Source organism: Rhincodon typus, chromosome 1 (genome assembly GCF_021869965.1).
Source record: "Rhincodon typus isolate 14 chromosome 1, sRhiTyp1.1, whole genome shotgun sequence".
Taxonomy (NCBI): domain Eukaryota; kingdom Metazoa; phylum Chordata; class Chondrichthyes; order Orectolobiformes; family Rhincodontidae; genus Rhincodon; species Rhincodon typus.
Window position 1 is genome coordinate 76,715,177 of NC_063332.1, and position 23,744 is coordinate 76,738,920.

At 40.7% G+C, this 23,744-nt stretch overlaps 1 protein-coding gene across 1 annotated transcript in view; it reads left to right on the forward strand.

Annotated features, from left to right (window-relative positions):
• The window catches only part of spata18 (spermatogenesis associated 18), a 57,554-nt gene that overhangs the window by 23,528 nt on the left and 10,282 nt on the right, over nt 1-23,744 (forward strand). The window contains exons 5-9 of the mRNA XM_048599343.1: nt 1,162-1,257; nt 5,021-5,155; nt 9,852-10,062; nt 16,388-16,546; nt 21,451-21,626. Of these exons, the coding sequence (XP_048455300.1) occupies nt 1,162-1,257; nt 5,021-5,155; nt 9,852-10,062; nt 16,388-16,546; nt 21,451-21,626 (777 nt within the window). The remainder of the gene's footprint in view (nt 1-1,161; nt 1,258-5,020; nt 5,156-9,851; nt 10,063-16,387; nt 16,547-21,450; nt 21,627-23,744) is intronic.

The following is a 23,744-nucleotide window of genomic DNA, read 5'->3' on the forward strand; positions in this document are numbered from 1 at the left end:
AAAATGCTATTTATACAAAATTTCTGGTGAAACAACATGACTTGGGTAGCAGGTTTTTGGTATCTGTTTTAATTGCACATCAGCTCATTTCCTGAAGTTAATAATCTTTCTTACATACATGATAGCAGCAGTATTAGCCTCGTTGCTAACTAGACAGCAAAATCTGATCTGTGCTCTTTCTCCTATTCTTTTGAAATTCGACATTCAGTTTTTGGGTCTTGTTCTTTTGGCAAAGTTGCCAGAGCTACAGGGAGTGAAACAACACGAGCACATTCTCACTTATATGGCTACACATAACTTGCCACTTGCAAATTTGATAAAGAATTGGTGAAATTATTCCTTGTATAGTAAAAGTTCAAAAATATGTCTGAGAGGCTCTATGAATATCTTGCCTTATTGGAGAAAGATTTCTTGTTTTACTCTTATTTTGAGATGTAGAGATAATGTAAATGTTACAATCCTTGCACTTTTTTGTTCTTCTATGGGATTGCTGACTAGACTTCTATTTGTTTCCAGTTCCTAATTGCCTTTGAGAAGGTGGGGCATGAATCATCTTAAACCACTGCAATCCACCTAATATAGGTGCACTTATAGTGCACTTCCTTCTCTCCTTTCTCTATTCTTTTATGGGATATAGGTATCATTTGCAAGGTCAGTTTTTTTTGCTTGATCTGATTGGCTTATTAGACCATTTAAGAGGGCAGTTAAGTGCTGTGCTGTGGATCTGGATTTACATGTAGGCCAAACCACACAAGGATGGCAGATTTTCTGGGTTGTGTTTTTAAACAATAATCAATGAGAATTTTCATGATCAACATTATTGAGACTAACTTTCAATTCCATATTATTCATTGAAGTTAAATTCTGCCAGCTGTTAAAATGGGATTTGAACCCATGCCCCCTGATCATTCGCCTGTACCTCTAGATTACTAGTCCAGTGATATCGCCAACTCGGCTACTAAATCCTGTAATTACAAGGGGGTAGAATTCAAACTAGTAACCTCTGTCCCCAAAAATTCTGAAAAATCTAGTTAAGGAAGATTCGTGAATTTGTGCTAGAAATCAACCATATGGAGGTCAGTTCAGAAGTTACTAACCAGTCCTATTGACATTTTGATCCTTTAAGTTGCTACACTGAATCATTGTTGGTCTCTGTTGTAGGTTAGCAGAAGTTCATATGGAGCTGGATGATACTCAGAACAAATCTGCTGCAACATTCCTAGCAACAGAGGATGAAATAATCCAACTGAGGGCTGAGTAAGCTTGAAATCCTTAAAATAATCTTGGTTATCTTCTTACTCCAAATGCATGTTATGTTGAAATATAGAGGGGTCAACTATAGCTTCATATTGGTACTTCAGATCCTGATGGACACCAACTTCAGGTTGATACAGTCCTCTTAGGAACGAAGCTGAGACGGAATGAAGACCTTTTTTGTTCTTTTTCTTCGATTGTTGCAACAACCCCACCCCCCAACCACACGACAGGTTAAACTTGTGGAAGATAAGGCATGTGTATAGAGTCATAGTGTCACACAGGACAGAAACAGACCCTTTGGTCCAACCAGTCCATCCTGACCATAATCCCAAAACTAAACTAGCCCCACCTGCCTGCGCTTGGCCCATATCCCTCCAATCATTTCTTATCCATGTACTTATCTAAATGTCTTTGAAACATTGTAAATGCAATCGCATCCACTACTTCCTCTATAAGTTCATTCCACACACGATACACTTCCTGTGTAAAAAAAGTTGCCCCTCATTCTTTTTTAAATCTTTCTCCTCTCACCTTAAAAATATGCCCCCCAGTATTGAAATCTCCCACTGTAGGGAAAAGACACCTGCTATTCACCTTAACTATACTCCTCATTATTTTACAAATCTCTATAAGGTTACCTCTCAGCCTCCTACACTCCAGTGAAAAAAAAATTCAGCTTCTCCTTATAACACAAACTCTCCATTCCTGGCAACATTCTGGTAAATCTCATCTGAAACCTCTCCAGCTTAATAATATCCTTCCTGTAACAGGGAGACCAGAAGTGGACACAGTACTCCAGAAGAGGCCTGACCAATATCCTGTACAACCTCAACCTGACTTCCCAACTCCTATACTCAAAGGTCTGAACAATGAAGGCAAGTGTGCTAAATGCCTTCTTAACCACCCTATCTATATGTGATGCAAATTTCAAAGAATTATTACCTGAACCCCTAGGTCTCTATGAATTGTTCTTGTTTTTGGTTCAGAACTCTTGTTGTGGAACAGAAATTTTAGCTCAAGAACAAAAGGTTAATTTATGGCAAATAGGGAAATGGTTACAGGGAGGGAGGACTTTGCTCTACCCTGACCATAAAACACATCTCTTTGTCAAAGTATCTTACTCACCCTTGATCAAGCTGCTGTGGTGGATAGATTTCCTGTATGACATTAGACTTTATGTTTTGTACATAAAAATGGCCATCACATGGCAATTGATATGGAAGTAGAGTCTATTCTATAGTTGATGAACAAACCCTGAGATTTGGATAGCATCATGGAATCTCTACTGTGCAGATAGAGGCCATTCAACTCATGGAGTCTGCACTGATCCACCACCCAGACCCACCCATTCAAACTATCCCTGTAACCCCACATTTCCTATGGCTAATCCATCCTGCCTGCACATCCCTGGATACTACGGGGCAATTTAGCATGGCCAACCCACCTAACCTGCACATCTTTGGACTATGAGAGGAAATCAGAGCACCCGGCAGAAACTCACGCAGACACGAGGGGAACATGCAAATCCACACCCGGAAGCAAACCCAGGTCCCTGGCACTGTGAGACAGCAGTGCTAACCACTGAGCCAACGTGTCCACACGGATGACAGCTATTGAAAGGCTTTACCGCGATGATGAAAAACAAAAATCAGTGTGCTCCCATATCAAAGGGCTGGTGCTTGCTATGATTGGGTTACAGCAAAGAAAATGGCTGCTACTAAATGTCCATGTGTCCACTGTTCAGCAGAATCTGGCACGTTATGATCAAGGTGATGGTGACAGTGAACTTGAATGTTATGAATTGTGCTGCTCACCTTAGCACTTGAGAGGAGCTCTTGATTTTTGTTGCTCAACTAATGAGCGCTCACAACTGTGCTGGTTAGTTACCCACCTCCTAGTATCCTCCTTGCTGGTGAAAATAAGTAGGTTCTTTGTATATTTGAGTTTGCTTTAGGACGACATATCTGATGATGGAAAATTGCAATTGACTCTTCGTAGCTGGCTCTGTGATCCAGTAGCAGTTCACTGTCTTATTGTTGAAATTGACATGTCACCAGGTCTAGAATTCTTTCCTCTAGGCTAGAGAGCCTTTCGAAACCAATGCTTTAACAAAAGCCAAATGTTGCAGATGCTGGACATCAGAAATAAAATCAGGACACGATGGAATTACTCACCAAGCCAGGCAACATCTAACAGGTCTGTCATTGTTTACTGGAAATATCAGCCCAGTTCTGTTCCTAAACGTGAGGCACCCTAGCCCTTACACCTCATCCTCCATTATCCTCCAGGCACTCTCCCCACTTACTCAAGCAATACCACTACGGCCAAAACCCAAGAGAACTGTAAAAGTACTGGAAGTCTTTGAACTGTTATAAAACTGACAAAAAAAACCAAACATTTATTCAAAACGCCCCTTGGAGCAGTAAAAGGCTTAATCATCTTAAATATGCAGAAAACTATCAAAATAAACAAACAGGCATTTTTAGAAACCACTTCAAAAAGAACATAATTTTCTCCCCAGCTTTTAAAACTCACCATTAAACTTAGGGTTTCCTTTTGTAGTTATGTAAAATCACCCCTACAGAGCTAAATCCATTAGTTGGTTTTGGAACTCAGCCAAACATTCCATAATGGAACTTCATCCCACAGCTGTGTCAGATTAGTCCCTTGAGCTGAATATATTGACAACTTTGAAACAGATGAGCAAATAGCCACCTGACTCTACCTAATAGGAGTAAGTATTTCTTCAGAGGGAGTTTGAAAGAATATTTGTTTATTATGACAGTTTTATTTGTGTGAAAGTCATTACAATATTATTATAGGGCCTATGGATTTTGCCACTGGGGACATATGAAGGATTTTTCAAAGGCTCAGTAGATCTTTGCGCTTTAAACAATAGATAGATGAAAGCTCAGTGTCCAAATGTTATATTGCAGTCAGATTCTCAATACTGTTGAATATATAAGAGCCCTTTAACATTTGATAAAATACACTAATTTTATGAACTTTTACATAATTCTGGTCGATGTAATGGTTGCTTAATTGTCAAGGAAAGAGCCAATGATTAATCACTACACTAAAACCTTGCTTAACTTGTCATCAGCATTTAATTGTTAATGTTGCTAAGAGCTTTTAAACTCAGCTGACAGGCTTTGTGGAGTCAGGAGGTGAGTTACTCAGCCACTGATCTACTCTTGTAGCTACAGTACTTGTGGCTCGTCCAGTTCAGTTTCTGGTTAGTGGTGACTACCATGTTTTGATATTTCTTGATACTTGTTGACAGATCTTGACATGTTGCACAATTCCAAGGGGTTTATGCACCATTTACATAAAATCTTCTTCACAGTTAACAGCCCCAAAGAGCACATGGCCAAACTACCCCCACTCTCAAAGCATCCTGGGACCATCTGCTGAGATACCTCAACTCTCCAAAGGGGTAACCTAACTATTCAAAAGAAATGCACTGGGAACAACCTGCTCTTAGTAGCTTCCTGCTGTGAGAAAATACCTGTATTGAGGAAGGAGCCTAAGATTATAGATGTCGAATGCAAAATGTACACTTTTACATTTCTATCATTTCCAGTATTTTGCTTTTAAGACCTTGATTTTTTTTTGCCATTCTCTGAAAGCCTATAATTGAATGCACAAGAGCATTCAGCAGGGTGAGTTGACCCTATTATATGTAAATGTTACCATGAAATCCGATGAATTTTCCTGTGGCTTTCTTTACATTTTAGAATAAGCTGTGTCCTGTATCCTCTAGGTTAAGAGCAGTTCGAGACCAAGTGAGATTTTATAAACAAAAGGTGGATGTACTGGATGACTATGAGCGACAGATCAGACAACTAAAAGATGAAGTTGCCTTCCTATCTGCAGAGAAATCCTTGCTGCAGGAAAGGTATAGCCACTTTGATCCTCCCTACAGCTCCCAGGCCTCACCTGACTTTAAAAAAATTTCTCCTTAGAGAAACATACTGTTTTGGTTTCCATGGAACAAAAGGATGCTTTTTGCAACAGCTATTACACACGCAATTGAACTCACATTTCATCAACCAGGAACAGGTTATTTGAAGGAATTCTCTTTAAGAGTAAATGCTACAAATGTCTCCTTTCTTCTAAGATTATACGTGATGAGGACTCATTTCTTCCATGGGTTTGAATTTCTAAAATTGCCTACTGATAATGGAGACAAAATTAGCACAATGAATTATGCCACTTTAAATTTCAGGCAGAAATATTACAGGTCAAAAGATACTCAGAAATGCTCATCACAAGCTGCGCACCACCCTGTCACCTGGAGAGCGCGCGCGCACACACACACACACCATGTACGCAGATATATGTAAGAATGTTAAGATTGTAATAGTAAGTGATTTTAATTTTCTAAACCTTGAATGGTACTACCATAATGTTAAAGATTTGGATGGTGAAGAATTTGTTAAATGTGTTCAACAATTCTTCTTTATCAATATGTAAATATTCCTACTAGAGAAGGAGCAAAAGTTGACCTTTTCTAGGGTAATAACGTAGGCAAGTGAATGAAGTGATAGTAGGAGAACACTTTAGATCGAGTGATCATAATTCTAGTAGTTTTAAAATAGTTATGGAAAAGGATAAGCCTTCCATAAAAGTTAAAGTTTTTTTTATTGGAGTAAGGCAAATTTTAATGGTATGAGACAAGAATGTTCAAAAGTTGATTGGAGTAACTGTTCACAGGTAAAGACACATCTCTCAATGGGAGGCATTCAAAAGTGTGATAATGAGTTCAGAGTCATTAGTATCCTGTTTGAGTGAAAGGTAAGGCTGAGAACAATGAATAAAGATATTAAGGTTCTCGTCAAGAATAAAAAAGAATCATATATTAGATATAGACAACTGGGTTCAAATGAACAGTATAAAGAGTGTAGGGGTATTCTTAAGCGGGAGATCAGGAAGGCAAAAGGGGATATGAGATGGCCTTGGCAGATAAGGTTATGGATAATCCAAAGAAATTCTATTAGTTCATTAAGAGCAAGAGAGCAACTAGAGAGAGAGTATGAAAGATCAAAGAAGGTCATCTTTATGTTGAGCCTCAGGAGATGGGAGGGATATTAAATTTTGTGTCAGTTTTTACTGTGGAGAATTAAATGGAGGCTAGAAAACTCAGAGAAATAAATATTGATCTTTCGAAAACTGTTCACGTTACTGAAGAGGAAGTGCTGGAGATCTTAGAAAATATAAAGGCGGATAAATCTCTGGGACCTAACTTAGAGTATCCCAGGACATTATGGGAAGTTAGGGAGAAAATTACAGGGCTTTTGCAGAAATATTTGTATCATCTATAACTACGGATGCTGGATGACTGGAGAGTGGCTAATGTTGTGTCTTTGTTTAAGAAAGGATATAAGGCGAAGTCTGGGAACTGTAGATCTGTGAGTCTGAGTTTGCTGGTGGATAAGTTATTGACAGTGATTCTGAAAGAAAGGATATATATGCATTTGGAGTGGCAAGGAATGATTAGGGATAGTCAGCATGGTTTTGTGTGAAGGAAACCATGTCTCACAAACTTGATTGAGTTTTTTCAGGAAGTAACCAAGAAGATTGGTGAGGGCAGAGCGGTAGACGTTGTTTACTTGGACTTTAATAATGCCTTTGACTAGGTTCCACATGGTAGACTAATTAGTAAAGTTAGTTCACGTGGGATTCAGGGTGAGTTTGCCAATTGGATACAAAAATGGCTTAACAGGAAACAGAGTGCTGGTGGAGGGTTGTTTTTTGGACTGGAGGCCTGCGACCAGCAGTGTTACACAGGGATCAGTGCTGGGTCCACTTTTGTTTGTCATTTATATAAATGATTTAGATGAGAATACAGAAGGCATGGTTAGTAAGTTTGCAGATGACACCAAAATTGGTGTTATTGTCGACAGCAAAGAAGGTTATCTAAGATTACAAAGAGATCTTGATCAATAGGTCAATGGGCTAAAGCGTAATAGATGGAGTTTAATTTGGACAAATGCAAGGTATTACATTTTGGTAAAACAAATAAGGACAGGACTCATACAATTCAAGTAAGGCCTTAGGTAGTGTTGTGGAACAGAGACCTAGGGGTTCAGTTACGTAATTGTTTGAAGTTTGCATCACGTATGGAAGCGTGGTTAAGAAGGCATTTAGTCTTGCCTTGATACTCAGATCTTTGAGCATAGGAGTTGGGATGTTATGTTGAGGTTGTACAGGATGTTGGTGAGGCCTCTTTTGGAATACTGTGTCCAGTTCTGCTTGCCCTATGATAGGAAGGATATTATTAAGCTGGAGAGGGTTCAGAAAAGACTTACCAGGATGTTGCTAGGAATGGAGAGTTTGAGTTGTAAGGAGTGGCTGGAAAGACTGGGACTTTTTTCAGTGGAGTGAGGAGGTTGAGAAGTGACCTTATAAAGGTCTATAAAATCATAAGGATATAGAAAAGGTGAGTGGCAGGTGTCTTTTCCCTAGGGTGGGAGATTTCAAGACTAGAGGCCATATTTTTAAGGTGAGAGGAGAAAGATTTAAAGACTCGAGGGGCAACTTATTTACACGGAGTTGTTCGTGTGTGGAATGAGCTTCCTGAGGAAGTGGTGGATACAGGTACAGTTACAACATTTAAAAGACATTTGAATAAGTACACAAATAAGAAATGTTTGGAAGGATATGGGCCAAGCACAGGCAGGTAGGACTAGGTTAGTTTAGGGATTATGTTCAGCTTGGATTGATGGGACCGAAGGGTCACACACACACACACACACACCCGGATTATACGGAATACACCAGTAGACCCTACTACTCATAAAAATTGCCCGCAATGTTCCCTCATTTAATTTTGGAATGGCTTCGTCTATTTTAAAGATGTTTTGTCTGAGGAAAATGTTCTGGAACATTTAAGTTCACAGCCGAGGTCCCGATCTCCAGCTGCTGCAGCAGCTGTCGTATTGTCTGATTATGTTGTTCAACAACAAAAGGTGGGTCTTCCAATTTTTTCTTTTGTTTTAGTAAATATTTAAAATAAAAGAAAACCTATTCTATAGATAGGATACCATGCAGTTCCCACCGGGCGTGAGAATTTATTACACACAACAATGTTGCAAGCCCCTTCATTCTTTTTTAAATCTGTTGTTTACTCCTGCAAGTAGAGGGTGTTTTTAGGTCTGTGCCATCAGAAGGAGACCATTCAGCCCAATGGCTACTGGCTACTCTTTGTTGAGCAATCAAATTTGTTCCACTCCCATGCTCTTTCCCAAGAGTCCCGTTTTCCACCCCCTCCCCTGTTTCTACTTTCCATTTTTAAACGAAGCAACTGTGGGTTTATCAATGACTTGATTAAATGGCCCATTCATGATTCAATGTTTTTATTGTTATGACCTGTTGAGTTTATTTCTTCAGGCAGGACACTCCAGATCATAACAATTTAGGTAAAGATGCCCTTCCAATTATTATGCCACTCCCCCACCCCCACCCAAACATCCACCCCATGCAACTTTTTTACCACTTCTCTTAGACTTGTGTCCTCTTTCTGTGACTTGGAATGAGCTGAGATTTGCTTGTCATTTAATGGCATGAATTCTGAGCTGTCTTATTCTCAGTTTCCAGTTGTGACATTAGACGTGAGTGCTGAGACACTCAAACTGAAATGTACAAATAAGAGCCAAGCTAATGTTCCAATGCCATGTTTTGCAAAAACAATTTAAAAATGATATTGGACTCCAGTATTAAAATAAACTGCGTGGTTTTCTAGTCAATTTTTAAAAAAATTATAACTAGAATTGTTTCCTCTCCTTTCTTCTGCATTATGCATCAAGGTGAATGGTGCATGACCCTGGGAAATGAAAGCAAGTAGGTTACCTAATGACATGGGCATCATAGCTGATTGTGTAATCACCCTATCCTTGTATGCACCTCCAGCAAGGCTGGATAGGAGTCAGAAGCAAGAACCCTGCCCAATTGCATTCTCTCTAATCCGGTTACTATCACTGTGAACATCAGCCATGTTTTATGGAGGTTAGCTGGATGAGATCAAAAGGCAGTGGCGTATATCTAGTTTCAAAGCAGCTGATAACTAAAAAAATGTCAAAGGCACTCCAAGACTAATCATTGAGGGATAATTCTCTCCATTATCTATTTGGGGCCAAATTGTAAATTTAAGAATGATGAACGTGTTTATGTTTTGTTACGAATTATGATAAAAGGAAATTGTGGCCCTCTGAGTCCCGTGAAGGACAAGGTGGGAAAGCTTGCTTTTTGCTCTTTGTGTACAAGAAGTATTAACCTGTTCTGAATAAATCAGTTTATTCACAGACATAGAAGAAATATCCCCACAGAATAAGGGAACAGAGAAAACAGTTTCAATCCTAAAATGCATTTTTAAAACTACCGCAATATTTATGTTGAAAATCCTAACCATGAGAAAAGATAGAGTGAATCACTGTGAAATGCCCTGGTTTGGTTTGTTTTCCTGCAGCCACCTTCAAGAGATAGCAAATGCCTGGAAAATGATATATACAGGCTATTTATAATTGCAATTCTGAGTGCTGTTCCATTTTTACATTGGGGCATGTGTAATGCCGGTGATTTATTTTCCCTTTTAGAATCTCAGGACGTCGTTCTCCCATCTGTTTTTCCTCTCTGACCAGTCACTCACCTACCAGTAGCAAACTGACTAGTGCCTCTCGTCATGCTCGACTGGTTTCCCGCTTCAATGATCTTTATGCCAATGAACGTCTGAATGCACAAAATCTCCTCAGACGTTATATTGATGATCTAGAGATGGTGCAAAAAATAATATTCATTGCCACAACAGTAAGTAGAAAGTTCTGGCTTGCATATTGTAATAAGGGTATAGAAATGCTAGAGAGGTGGGGAGCACAGTGGCTCGGTGGTTAGCACTGCTACCTCACAGTGCCAGGGGCCTATTCCAGCCTTAGGTGACCGTGTGGAGTTTACACATTCTCCCCAGGTCTGTGTGGGATTCCTCCGGGTGCTTCAGTTTCCTCCTACAGTCCAAAAGTGTGCAGGCTAAGTGGATTAGCCACGGTAAGTATGGGGATAAGATGGGGGCTGACTCTGGGTGGAATGCCCTTTAGAGATTCAATCCAGACTCAATAGGTTGAATGGCCTCTTTCCACATTGTATGAATTCTATAGAAAGTGCTTCATTGTTCAAGAATAGTACATGAACTGATTAGGTACGAGTCTTGAGAAATATTTAATAAGGAAAGGAAAGATGATCTGATAGACGTGTAAGTTATGAATTTGTTCAAAAGAATTCAGAGACGGAAGAGGTTTCTACTTGTGGACAAGTGAAAAGGAAAGTCATAAAGTTCAAGAGAATCACAAATAAATCCAATCAGAATTCAGAGGAAATGTCTTTACTCAGGGTGCTGAGAATGTGGAACTTGTTATGACGAAGTTGATTCAAATAATGTGGGTACAGTTGAGGGGGAAGTTAGAAAAGTACATGAGGGAGAAAGCAATAAAAAAGATATGCTTATTGGGTGAGATGAAAGGAAGGTTGGAGGAAGCTGATGTGAGCATGAACAGTAGCACAGACAGTTTGGGCTGAATGACTTGATTCTGAATTGTATAACAAAATAATTCTATTTGACCTTCGACAAGGTGCCGGATAGGAGGCTGCAAAATAAGATAAGAGCCCATGGGCTTAGGGACATTGATAGAGGATTGACTGACTGGCAGAAAGCAGAGCGTAGGGATAATAGGGATCTTTTTCAGGATGGCAGCTGGTAATTAGTGAAGTTCTGCATGAGACCATGTTGGGACCACAAATATTCACATTATACATTAACAATCTGGACTAAGGACTGAGGGTGTTGTTGCTAAATTTGCAGATGACACAAAAAAGGTGGTGAGACAGGTAGTGTTGAAGAGATGGGGAGGCTGCAGAAGGACATACTAGGAGAGTGGGCAAAGAAATGATAGATGGAATACAATGTGAGAAAGTGTGAGGTTATGCACTTTGGTAGGAAGAATAGAGGTGTAGACTGTTTTCCAAATGGGGAAAAGCTTCGGAAATCTGAAGCGCAAAGGGACTTGGAAGTCCCAGTTCAGGATTCGTTTAAGGTTAACACGCAGGTGGCAGTTGGGAAGGCAAATGCAATGTTAACATTCATTTCAAGAAGGCAGGAATACAAGAGCAGAGAGGTATTGCTGTGGCTGTATAGGGCTCTGGTCAGATTGCATTTGGAATATTGTGAGCAGTTTTGGGTCCCGTATCCAAGGAAGGATGTGCTGGTGTTGGTGGGTCTAGTAGAGTTTTACAAGAATGATCCTGGGAATGAAGGGCTTGTCACTTGAGGAGTGGTTGAGGACTCTGGGTCTGTACTTGATGGAGTTTAGAAAGATGTGGGGATCTGATTGAAACTTACTGAATACTGAGCGGCCTGAATAGAATGGACGTGGAGATGATATTCCCATTAGTAGGAGAGACGAGGACCTGAGCGCACAGCCTCCGAGTGAAGGGATGACCCTTTCAAACAGAGATGTGGAGCAATTTCTTCAGCCAGAGGGTGGTGCATCCATAGAACTCATTGCCGCAGAGGGCTGTGGAGGCCAAGTCGTCGAGTATATTTAAGACAGAGACGTGTAGGTTCTTGATTGGTAACAGGATCAGAGTTTATGGGGTGATGGCAGGAGATTGGAGTTGAGAAACATAATAGCCATGATTGAATGCTGGAGAAGACTCGATGGGCTGAATGGCCTAATTCTGTTCCTGTATCTTTTGGCCTTAAGGAATGGGTTGAATGAAACTCTGTGCCACCTCCCCGTTACTCACTATATGTATTGTATAATAAATGCTTGTAACCATTCAGATTTTATACAAACATTTATAAATTAAGGCTTTTAAAATCCTGAACAATTAACCATTGTTTATTGATTCACATGATGCACCCTTTTCTCTTTCTCATCTCAGTAATGTCCTGCATGATGGACTTTGTTTGTAAAAAGTTATAGCTTATTTCAAGAACAACTACATGATAATTCCAATAATTCTGAAGTTCCCTTACATAGAGAAGATCAAGGGCTGATTCAATTAACCTGTTTAAAATGTTAAAATGATTTAACAGTAGATACTAAAAGCAGCTGCAGAGAAATCATTTCCTCTGACGGGGAATCAAGACAAGGGGAAATAAAAGTTACTGTAGGGTCATTTAAGAAGAAAATAAGGAATGACTTTTTCCACACAAAGGATAGTATAATTCTGGAATTTTCTGCATCTAATGGCTTTGGGTACTGGGACAATGGGAAATTTCAAGACTAAGATCAGGTGGTGTTTATAAGGATATCAAAGGGTATGGTCTTGAATGCGGTACAGTTGAGCCAATATATATTTGAATGATTGAACAAGGTACTGAACAGCTTACTCTTTTCCCTATGTCTCTGTCAGTTAATTTATGCTGAAAGGACAGAAATGAAGGTGAATAGGTCGATAAGTTAAATGACGATTTTTAGTGATCACCTTGAGAGTTACCTAAGTATAACTGATCTATTTGATTAGTTACATTACTTCTGTTCCTCTTCCAAGTTGTTAAATGAGTGCTTTACCTTCCAAACATGTACCCATCCCTCTAGCAATTACTTGAATGAATCTCTCTTATCAGGTTGCTATCCCTAACTCGGCTCTGAACTGGCCTTGATCAAAGTTGCAAATTATGTGCTTTCACAATTGATCAGAAATATCATTCTGCATCTCCACGGCTCACATACTGCCTGACCTGTTGAGTGTTTCCAACATTTTTGTTCATTATCACAATTGATATCCTATGTATTTCGATCATATCATCTTTTTCCAAAGCTTTTCTTCTTTTGGCAAACTCACACGGGATTACTTTGCTTATCCAAACAGAACCAGCATCTTGCCAATAATGGGCTCTCTGCAAGTTCTCATACTGTTATGTCTATAAAGCCTTATCTGTCCATAATCACCTCCACTTCCTCAGTTACATGCACCCCATCAGCAATGTCACCTACAGATATTTGTTCAGGTTACATGTGACGACACTATGATAACACTTTGCCCTCTTTCTCATCTCATCTCTGCATCTTTGTTCTCAGAAGTATGACAGGAAACTTATGCTTGCTTTTATAAGAAATGTAGAGATTAACAGGTTCTTTGAGAGAGGTGTTAAAAGTTATTAAAGAATGGGAAAAAATAGATAGAAAAGACAGTCTCCAATGATTGAACAGTCCAGAACTAGAGGAGATTGATAAAAAATTAAAAGAAACATGGTCCGGACAGAAATTGGGAGAAAATTTTATATAGACGTTGAAGTTGTAGAATGCACTCCTGGATTTAGTGAATAAAGCAGAGGACATGACAACTTTTAAAAATAGTTTGAATAGGTGTTTGACGGAAAGGCAAATAAAGGAATTTGGGTACACATGGTTAGGTTTGCTGCTTTCATGGAGGATAATAAAAATCAATATGGATGGGTCAGGCTGCATTGAACATTTGTGTTGTAATTTCTTGTAATTTTAGATTTACAGGTAATTTGGGCCTTTAAAAGGCCAGTGTAAATGTGCATGACACTAAACATTGTGCGGATATGCTACAATAGTTTTGTGATGCAGATAACTGCATCATTATTTATAAGGTGGAGAAAAATCCCTTTCCAACAAATGTGTAACTTTAAGGTCATTGTAATATTTGATGCAGTGACACATGTTAGCATTGGGTGGCAGTGCAGACAGCAATATTTCTGCAGCTGGTACTGTTTTTTTTGGAGTTTGCGAAGTGGTGAGGTGTTTAAGGTTGGAGACTGGGAAGAAAGCTACTAAGTAAGTGGCAGCCAGGAGTGGCTTGTAGTCTGTTACTTACAGCAACAAGTCTGGGGCTAGTGAAGAAAGGAGAGTGCCAGTTGCTCTAACAAAACAATCCAAGGTGTTTAAATCAAAATGAAAAACTATTGTTGTGTAGTGGTAGTGTCTCTACTTTTGAGACAAAACTTCAAGTTCAGAGATAGTAGGAACTGCCAATACTGGACTCTGAGATAACAAGGTGTGGAACTGGATGAACACAGCAGGCCAGGCAGCATCAGGGGCAGGAAAGCTGACGTTTCAGGTCTGGACCCTTCTTCAGAAATCGGGGAGGGGAAGGGGACTCTGAAATAAGAGGTGGAGGTGATGGTAGAAGGTGGATAGAGGAGCAGATAGGTGGAGAGAAGACGGACAGGTCAAGGAGGCGGGGATGGAGCCAGTAAAAGTGAGTGTAGGTAGGGAGTTGGGATGAGGGTTAATCAGTCAAGGGAAGACGGACAGGTCAAGGAGGCGGGGATGAGACTAGTAGGTAGGAAGTAGGGAGGGGGGGTTGGTCAGTGAGGTGGGAGGAGCGGATAGGTGGGAGAAAAGATGGACAAGTCAAGGAGGCAGGGACGAGCTGGGCTGGTTTTGGGATGAGGTCGGGGCTTCAAAATCTCCCCACCCCCGACTTCATCCCAAAACCAGCCCAGCTCATCCCCGCCTCTTTGACCTGTCCGTCTTCCCTCCCACCTATCCATCCCTCCCTATTCACTGACCAACCCCCATCCCTACTCCCTACCTACACTCACCTTTACTGGCTCCATCCCTGCCTCCTTGACCTGTCCGTCTTCTCTCCAACTATCTGCTCCTCTATCCACCTTCTACCATTGCCTCCGCCTCTCTATTTATTTCAGAGTCCCCTTCCCCTCCCCCATTTCTGAAGAAGGGTCCAGACCTGAAAAGTCAGCTTTCCTGCTCCTCTGATGCTGCCTGGCCTGCTGTGTTCATCCAGCTCTACACCTTGTTAGTTCAAGTTCAGAGCTGTGTAATAACATATGATCAGGAATAGCTATAATCCAAAAGTTGAAACATAGTGAAAACGATGAAATGTGGAAGAAAATGTAAGGCTCAATTTTTCTTGCTTCATTACAAATTGGTGCTGCACTGTTTGCAAATTCCTGTCTTAACCTTTCAAAGAACCTGGTCATATTTCTAGGTTTGGGTTGAGTGCTGGGAATTGATGCGAATTTGTGCTTGCTGTAATTTAAGACAGAGGTTTTCTGTTTGCAGGTATCTGTTTTAACCTGCTGTCTGCTGCTAACAATTGCTGCAAAGTCAAATTTCTAGTGCATTTGGAGGGAAAAATATACTTGCCTGTGGTTAAGTGGAAACTGGGTGTTACTGATGTCACAGTACATGAATAATAAGGAGGCAGTACTAACCCCTTGCAGCTCCTATACTGGCAGAGGATCAGCAGGATCCGTAGTGGGAAGAATACATCTTTCCTGCACCAATTCCATACCATGCAAGCACTTTTTCCAATTTCAGACAGAATTTTCATTCCAGGTATATCCTGAAAGATTTTCAGACTGGGCAGATACCCAGCTTTACTGGGTTTGCTTCCTAATACTTTCAGAACTGATATGCACTCGCCATTAGTTCCAGGATGTCAACTCAAAGCGATAGCTTGAGGGTTGTGGGGTGTGTGGTGTGGTGTCAGAGGGGCAGATCAATTGATTACGTAGTTGTTGTATCTTTGAATGAAGCATTTTGAAATGAGTTTAGGAATCCTGCTTTGTAGAGGCGCTATGGTTTCTGGAGAATATCTTCTTAAGATAAGACTATTTCACAGCCTTTCAATAAGAGGGCAAACAGCCACTGAAGTAGAAGAGTTTACTTATATAATGCGCTGAAACATTTTCTCTCTCTGGTAATGGTAACTCTCCAGATAGGACTTTTTGATTGGTTTTCAGTATTTCACCCCAGTACCATTCTTCCTGTGAAAGTCTAGGCAATGAATGTCCATGGATTGCACATTGTGCAAGCCATCACATCCCCCTGAAGTAACCATCTAGCACCATGTATACAGCAAAACACTTTCCCACTTTCCTACTTAGCACAGAGGGAATAAGCAGAAAAATGTATTTATTATGGCAGTGGTTTAAAGATTATTTTCGTCTCTTAAATGAAATACAATTTAATTTTATTGTATTTTTTCTGAGGAATATAGTACACAAGTGGGCAAACAGACCAGGTTGAACTGCAGGCTTAAGTCACTAAAGTGCAATGTTAAGAAAAGTAGGAATACATCTTAAAAACACACACAGGGCAATTCTTGTTTCTAATTGAATCTTGTTTTCCATTGAACATAGGAGGCATTCCAAGCAGCCAAAATGGCCTTCCGACAATTCAAATTGCGGGTACGGAAAACACTTTCTCCTTCTCACCATGGACCAGAGTCATTGGATGAAGCTGTGATGGATTATATCATTCGTAACCAGGATCTCTATGATGTTCAGTCCAGCATTAATGTATGTATGAAGGAAAGTACACAAAAACATGTATCAAATGTATTATAGAGTCACATTTGTATAATTTATTCCACCATATTATTGAAGATAAACCAATATTTGTAATACATTTTATTTCCAAAAGACATAGTGAGAAACTCTACAAAACACTACTGAATAAGATAAAAGCCCATGGTGTTAGGGGTAGTATATTAGCATGGATAGGAGATTGGCTATCTAAAAGAAGACAGAGATTTTGGGTAAAGAGGCATTTTTCCTGTAACCAGTGGAGTGCAACAGGAATCAGTGCTGGGGCTAGAATTATTTTCACTATATATTAATAACTTGGATAATGGAAATGTATGTACAATCGCCAAGTTTGTGGATGACTCAAAAGTAGGTAGAAAGGCAAGTGGTGAAGATGTCAGAGTCTACAGAGGGATGTAGATATGCCAAGTAAGTGGGCAAGAACTTGGCAGATAGAATATAATGTGAGAAAAGTGAGATTATTCACTTTGGAAGAAAAAATAGAAGAGCTGAATATTATTTATGCATTTTATTTTGGATAAATGTGAGGTTATTCACTTCAGAAGCAAAAACGAGGTGGTAGATTACTACCTGAATGGCTGTAAATTGGGAGAGGGGAGTATGCAGTGGGACTGGGCTTCCTTGTGCACTAGTCGCTGAAAGTAAGCCTGCAGGTGCAGCAGGCAGTAAAGAAGGCAAATGGTATGCTGACTTTCATTGCGAGAGGTTTCGAGTCCAGGAGCAGGGATGTGTTGTTGCAGTTGTACAGGGCCTTGGTGAGGCCACATCTGGAATATTGTGTGCAGTTTTGGTCTTCTTTTCTGAGGAAGGGTGCGGTTGCTCTCGAGGGAGTGCAGCGAAGGTTTACCAGGCAGATTCCAGGGATGGCAAGTCTGACGTATGAGGAGAGATTGACTAGGGTGGGATTGTTTCGCTAGAGTTCAGATGAATGAAGGGCGATCCCATAAAGACTTATAAAATTCTAACAGGACTGGACAAGGTAGATGCAGGGAGGATGGTCCCGATGGTGGGTGTGTCCAGAACCAGGGGTCACAGTATGACAATTTGGGATAGACAATTTAGGACGGAGCTGAGGAGACGTTTCTTCACCCAAAGAGTGGTGAGTCTGCGGAATTCATTACCAAATGAAGTAGTTGATGCCAAAACACTGATTGTATTCAAGAGGCGACTAGATATAGCACTTTTGGGGCGAATGAGATCAAAGGTTATGGGGAGAAAGCAGGATTAGGCTATTGAGTTGGAGGATCAGCCATGATCATGAGGAATGGCGGAGCAGGCTCGAAGGGCCAAACGGCCTCCTCCTGCTCTTATCTTCTGTTTCTATATTTAAATACGGAAAGACTGCAGAAAGCTACAGCACAGAGGGACTTGAGAGTTCTCATACATGAATCACAAAAGGTTAGCATTTCAGTTCAGTGGGTAATAGGGAATGCAAATGGGATGTTGGCCTTTATTTCAAAGGGAATGAAGTATAAACAAAAGGAAGTCTTACTCTTGTATCCACAATATTTATGTGGCTAGTTCAGTTCAAATTCTGGTCAATCATAATCTTCTGATGGTGGAGCGTTCGACAATGGCAATTCCATTTAACACCAAGGGGTAATGTTCAGATTCTGTCTTGGTGAATGGAGGTGGCTGTTGCCTGGGACTTGCGTGGTGCAAATATTATTTGTCACTTATCAGGCCCAAGTTTCCTTTGAAGAGATATAATCAGTGAGGGAAAGCAGAAAATGAGCCCAGAATAGTTGGAATGAATTTTACATAGAATTAGAAATGGACCATTTAACATCTTGAATTTGTTCTGTTTATATAATCTAACACTTCTTTAATTTGTTCAACGTATAGAAAAGCAGATATAGAGAAAACAGTTTGTCTTCAAAGTACTCTTTGTCAGTATGTCACCTGCCTTGAAATATTCTAATGTCCCTGAAAATACACACACCTACCAATTCAGCCCCAATGTAAATTCGGCAGGAGTCCACATCGGGGCCAGAATCTGGGCAAATATCTAGGTATGTAAGGGGAGGTGAAGGGCTAGTGATGTTATTATTAATCTATTCATCCAGAGAGCCAGGTAATGTTCTGTTCATGGCAAATGGTGGGAATTTGAATTCAATAAAAATCTAGAATTAAGAGTTAAAGGACGACCACGAAACCATTCTCAATTGTCAGAAAAACCCACCCGGTTCACAAATGTCATTTAAGGAAGGAAAGTGCCATCATACCTGGTCTGGTCTACATGTGACTCACAGCGCCAGGGACCCAGGTTCAATTCCACCCTTGGGCAACTGTTTGTGTGGAGTTTGCACATTCTCCCAGTGTCTGCGTGGGTTTCTTCCAGGTGCTCTGGTTTCCTCCCACAGTCCAAAGATATGCAGGTTAGGTGGATTGGCTATGCTATATTGTCCATAGTATCCAGGGATATGCAACTAGGTGGTTTAGACATGGGACACGCAGGGTTACAGGGATAGGGCAGGGTGTTGGGTCTGGATAAGATGCTCTTCGGAAGATCGGTGTGGACGTGATGGGTCGTATGGCCTGCTTCCACGCTGTAGCGATTCTATGATAAGTGCAGAATTCTTAAATCAAGAAATTTCTTGACTGGGAGTCAACACAACTCAGCAAGCCCAGGGGTGAGAGGGGATTGGAACTTGCTGTGAGTTAAGTCACAAGCAGAATTATAGATGACTTCAAAAGGGTCAATATGAAAGACCAGCCTGGAAAGCATTGGAATGGTCAAGTCAAGAGGTACTGGAGGCATTGATGAGAGCTTCAGTATCAGATGAACTGAAACAGGGGCAAGGTGACATAGAAACAACCCAGTTTAGTGATAGAATGGTCAGAAGCTCATCTCAAGATCAAGATGACACTAAGATTGTGAACAGATTGGCTTAATCTCAGATTCCAACCTCGGGGAGATGGAGTCCAAAAAACCACAAGAAATAGGAACAGGAGTTAGTCAATTGGCCCCTCAAGCCTGCTCCATCATTCAATACGATCATGGCTGATCCAACATGTCTCACGTCCACTTTCCTGCCTTTTCCCCATAACCCTCGATTCCCCAACTGATCAAGAATCTATCTATTTCAGCTTTAAATATACACAATAATTCTGGCCCCTCAGCTCACTGTGGCAAGGAGTTCCAAATACACTCAACCCTCAGAAGAAGTTCTTCCTCATCACAATCCTAAATAAAATCGTCATCCCTTTATTCTAGTCCTAATCTCTCTCATGAGGAGAAACATCCTCTCAGCATTTACCCGGTCAAGCCCCTTAAGAATCCTGTATGCTTCAATGAGATCACCTCTCATTTTTTAAACTGCAGTGAGTACAGTCCTAACACAGTCATAAGACAATCATCCCAATACCTGGGATAATCCAGTGAACCTTCTCTAAACTTTTGTTTAGTCATTAATGGGATGTGCATGTTCATGGCGAGGCTAGCATTTATTATCCAACCTAATTGCTCAGCGGGCAGTTAAGAGTCAACCACGTTGTTGTGGGCCTGAAGTCACATGTAGACCAGACCAGGTATGATGGCTCTTTCCTTCCCTAAAGGACATTTGTGAACCAGGTGGGTTTTTCTGACAATTGACAATGGTTTTGTGGGCATCCTTTGACTCTTAATTCTAGATTTTAATTGAATTCAAATTCCCATCATCTGCCATGAACAGAGCATCCCCTGGCTCTCTGGATGATCTCACTACCTCTATTTCCTCCCATAAGACACTTCTGAAAAGATCCCTGATCAAGTCTTTCATGGTCTGACCTGATTTCTCCTTGGGTAGTGTAGTGTCGTACTTATTTTATAAGGCTTAGTCCGACAGCAATGTGGTTGACTTCTACTTACTTTGGAATTAGCTGGACAAACCACTCTGTTCAGCGATGTCCACATCACATGAAAAAATAAATTTTTAAAAACGTAAACATTTTACCACAGGCATGATTTTTCAGATGGCGGGGTTATCTGTCCTGCCTCACTAAGAATCAGCACCAATATTAGTCGCCTGGAGACACTTCATGTTCTAAGGACTGTTAACTGGCTGGAGATGGGGCCTGCACCCCTCATGCTGGAAGAATTTCTGTCTTAGAGTGCTGTTTGCCAGTCAATCATCCCAACATTGCCAGTTGCAGTAGCAGCCAGCACTGGACTAGAGGCAGTCCCCATAGTCAACATGCCGGGGTTCACGACCAAGGCAGTGCAGGAGCTCTCGTAATGGGATTGCGAGGTGAAACCTGGGGAAGTGGGAACAGTCGGGTGAGGGTTTGCGGAATTTTGTTGAGAAGACTGAGACACGGCATCTGGAAGAGGGGCAGACATAGGGGGTTAATGTCCTCCTCTGGTAGAGCACTGAAGTTAGGACAATTCTGCCCCTGCCATTCGTGAGGCCTGAGGAGGCTTCCCTCCTGTCCCTGAACTACCTCCACCAGCCTCAAAAACTGAGACCAGACAGAAACAGCCCGTAAGTGGTCATTAATTGCCGTAGGCCTTGCCCGTCCCACTGTAACATTGTGGACAGGTTGGGGCAGGTAGAATAGTAGCGGCAAGGCCAACCAGGGAGTTTATGCACCCTGACCCCATCCACTGCAAAACCACAAATTTCATACGAATATTTTCAATACAACTCACCAACATTTGGAGAATGGCTACTAATATACCTCTCATACAAGTATGTTCTGAAAGTTTAGTCTGTTTTGGTGAATTTTTCTAAAATTGCAAAGCAATCACTGGTCGCAACTAGCTTAAGGATTGTGTTGTGATGTTGGAGATGGAATCCACATTTTAATCCATTGTATTTTTCAGGGATATTTATAGCAGATTTACAGTCACATGTAACTATAGAATAACCTGTTTAAAAACCCCTGTATTTCAATAGGATGTGATCCGTAGCATGAGCATCAATCCAAAGATTTCCTTTCCATCTGAGGTTGACTTCATATTGATCAACAGTTTTATCCGTGACGTGTGTCGTGTAGCTTTTGCCATGCAGACGCTGGAGCCTCCACTTGATGTTGCCTTCACAACAGATGGTGAACTCTTCAATGAGAAAAAGTGAGTGTGGCCTTCTATTTATCATAATGAACTAAACCTTAGTCTCTCCAGTCAGCAAACAGCCTCCGATACATCTCGAGAAAGCATGAGCTAAGCAATGCGTCATTGCGCAAAGTTGCTGCTCCATTTCGGCAGTGGCTACACTTAAGGAGGACTGATTAGCTGTGAAACGCTTTAAGATCTTCTGAATGTGTAATACACTGTTCAAATGCAGGTCCTTTAAACAAACCTATCTTAATGTCAGAGATGTTATGTTCATAAGTAGTCCATGCCTTTCAAAAGTTCATGAATAATGAATAGCGTCCTAGTCAACGAGGGACTGTCCCCATTTTGGAGAAGAAAAGAGTCTTGACAGGTTAATATAATTTTCATATTTTAAAATTTTAATTGCAAAGGCATCAGGAGTAACCAATGGGATAGTTTTGAGATACTTTATGCTGAAGTTAAAGCACATAGAACAGTGGGTAGTACATTGGCATGGATTGGGAATTGGTTAATAAACAGGAAATAGAATGGGAATAGATGGGTTCTTTTCCGAGTGACAGGCAGTGACTAGTGGGGTACCGCAGAGATCAGTGCTTAGACCCAGCTATTTACAATATATGTAAATGACCTGGATGAGGGAACCAAATGCAACATTTCCTGATGACATAACTGGGTGAGGTTAGGGATTATGCGAAGGATGCCAGAGATTTCAGGATAATTTAGACAGGTTGAGGGAGTGGGCAAACACATAGCAGGTGCAGTACAATGTGACTGAATATGAAGTTACACACTAGTGTGAAAAACAAAGGAAGAATGTTATTTATATGGTGGTGCGTTGGGAAATGTGGATGTACAAAGAATCTGGGTGTCCTTGTACACCAACTGATTAAAATAGACAGGCAGGCCTACAAGCAATGAGGAAGGCAAAAGGTATATTGGTCTTCAGTGCAAGAAGATTTAAATTCAGAAGTAAGGATGTCTTGCTGCAGTTATACAGTGCCTTGGTGAGACCATACCTGGAGTATTGCATGCAGCTTTGGTCTCACTATCAAGAAAGGATATACTTACCATAGAAGGAGCACAGTGGAGATCCACAAGGTTTGTACTGTAAATATGGAAATTTTTATCTACCTAAATTCCTAACAACTGTTTCTAGGCACTTTTTTCCCTTTTTTAGAAAAGGGAAAAACAATGCATTAATCTAATTGTTACTTTTTCTGCAATAAACTAGTCACCATAGTCCTACCAAAACATAGGGCTACTCTGTCATTAGAGAGACAGAGAGAGACAACTAGTGGTAGTTTATCCTGAGTGTCACCACACTCAGGTGAAGGGAGAGGTTGAGAAGGACAATCCGTCATAGTAACTTCAGCTACTGTGTCAGTTGGCATCACTACTTTGCAAACCAGCCGTCCAGCCAACTCGGCTAACTGTCCCTTTTTACTTATTCTGCAATTAAAGTAAAATTGGAAGGAAGCAATTCCAGAAAGCTAATATTAATCATGCATTGCTAATTAAATGAAGCATGTTACTAGTTGAGAGGTGAATTCTTTTGGAATAAATCTCCCTTTTGTATCCCCATTGCTATTGTGCTTCTGAATTACTGTAGACTCATGAGGCGTCACTTAGACAGTCATGTTTTTCAATATTGTTTTAATTATTTTGCATTTTGATTTATTTATTCTTCAGATGCTGACAGCATTTCTGGCAAGATCAGTATTTTTTATTTATCCCAAATTACCTTGAGCAGCTTGCTGGGTTAAGAGTCAACCCCATTGTTGTGGACCTAGACTCCCAGCAAGGAAACAGATTTCCTCTCTTTGGAGGGCATTCGTAACAACAATCCAGCAGTTTCATGATTATTGTCAATGAAACTTTCATTATTTGATTTAAATTTCACTGGCAGCTGTGGCAGAATTTGAACTCCTGTCCCCAGAGCATTAGCTCAGGCCTGTAAATTACTATCTCATTAACTTAATCATGACATTACAGTGCCCCTATACAAACTGTCACTAAAATTTAAGTGATAGCAGGAAATGCAGATGCTGGAGAATCTGAGATAACAGGGTGTAGAGCTGGATGAACACAGCAGGCCAAGCAGCATCAGAGGAGCAGGAAGGCTGACATTTCAGG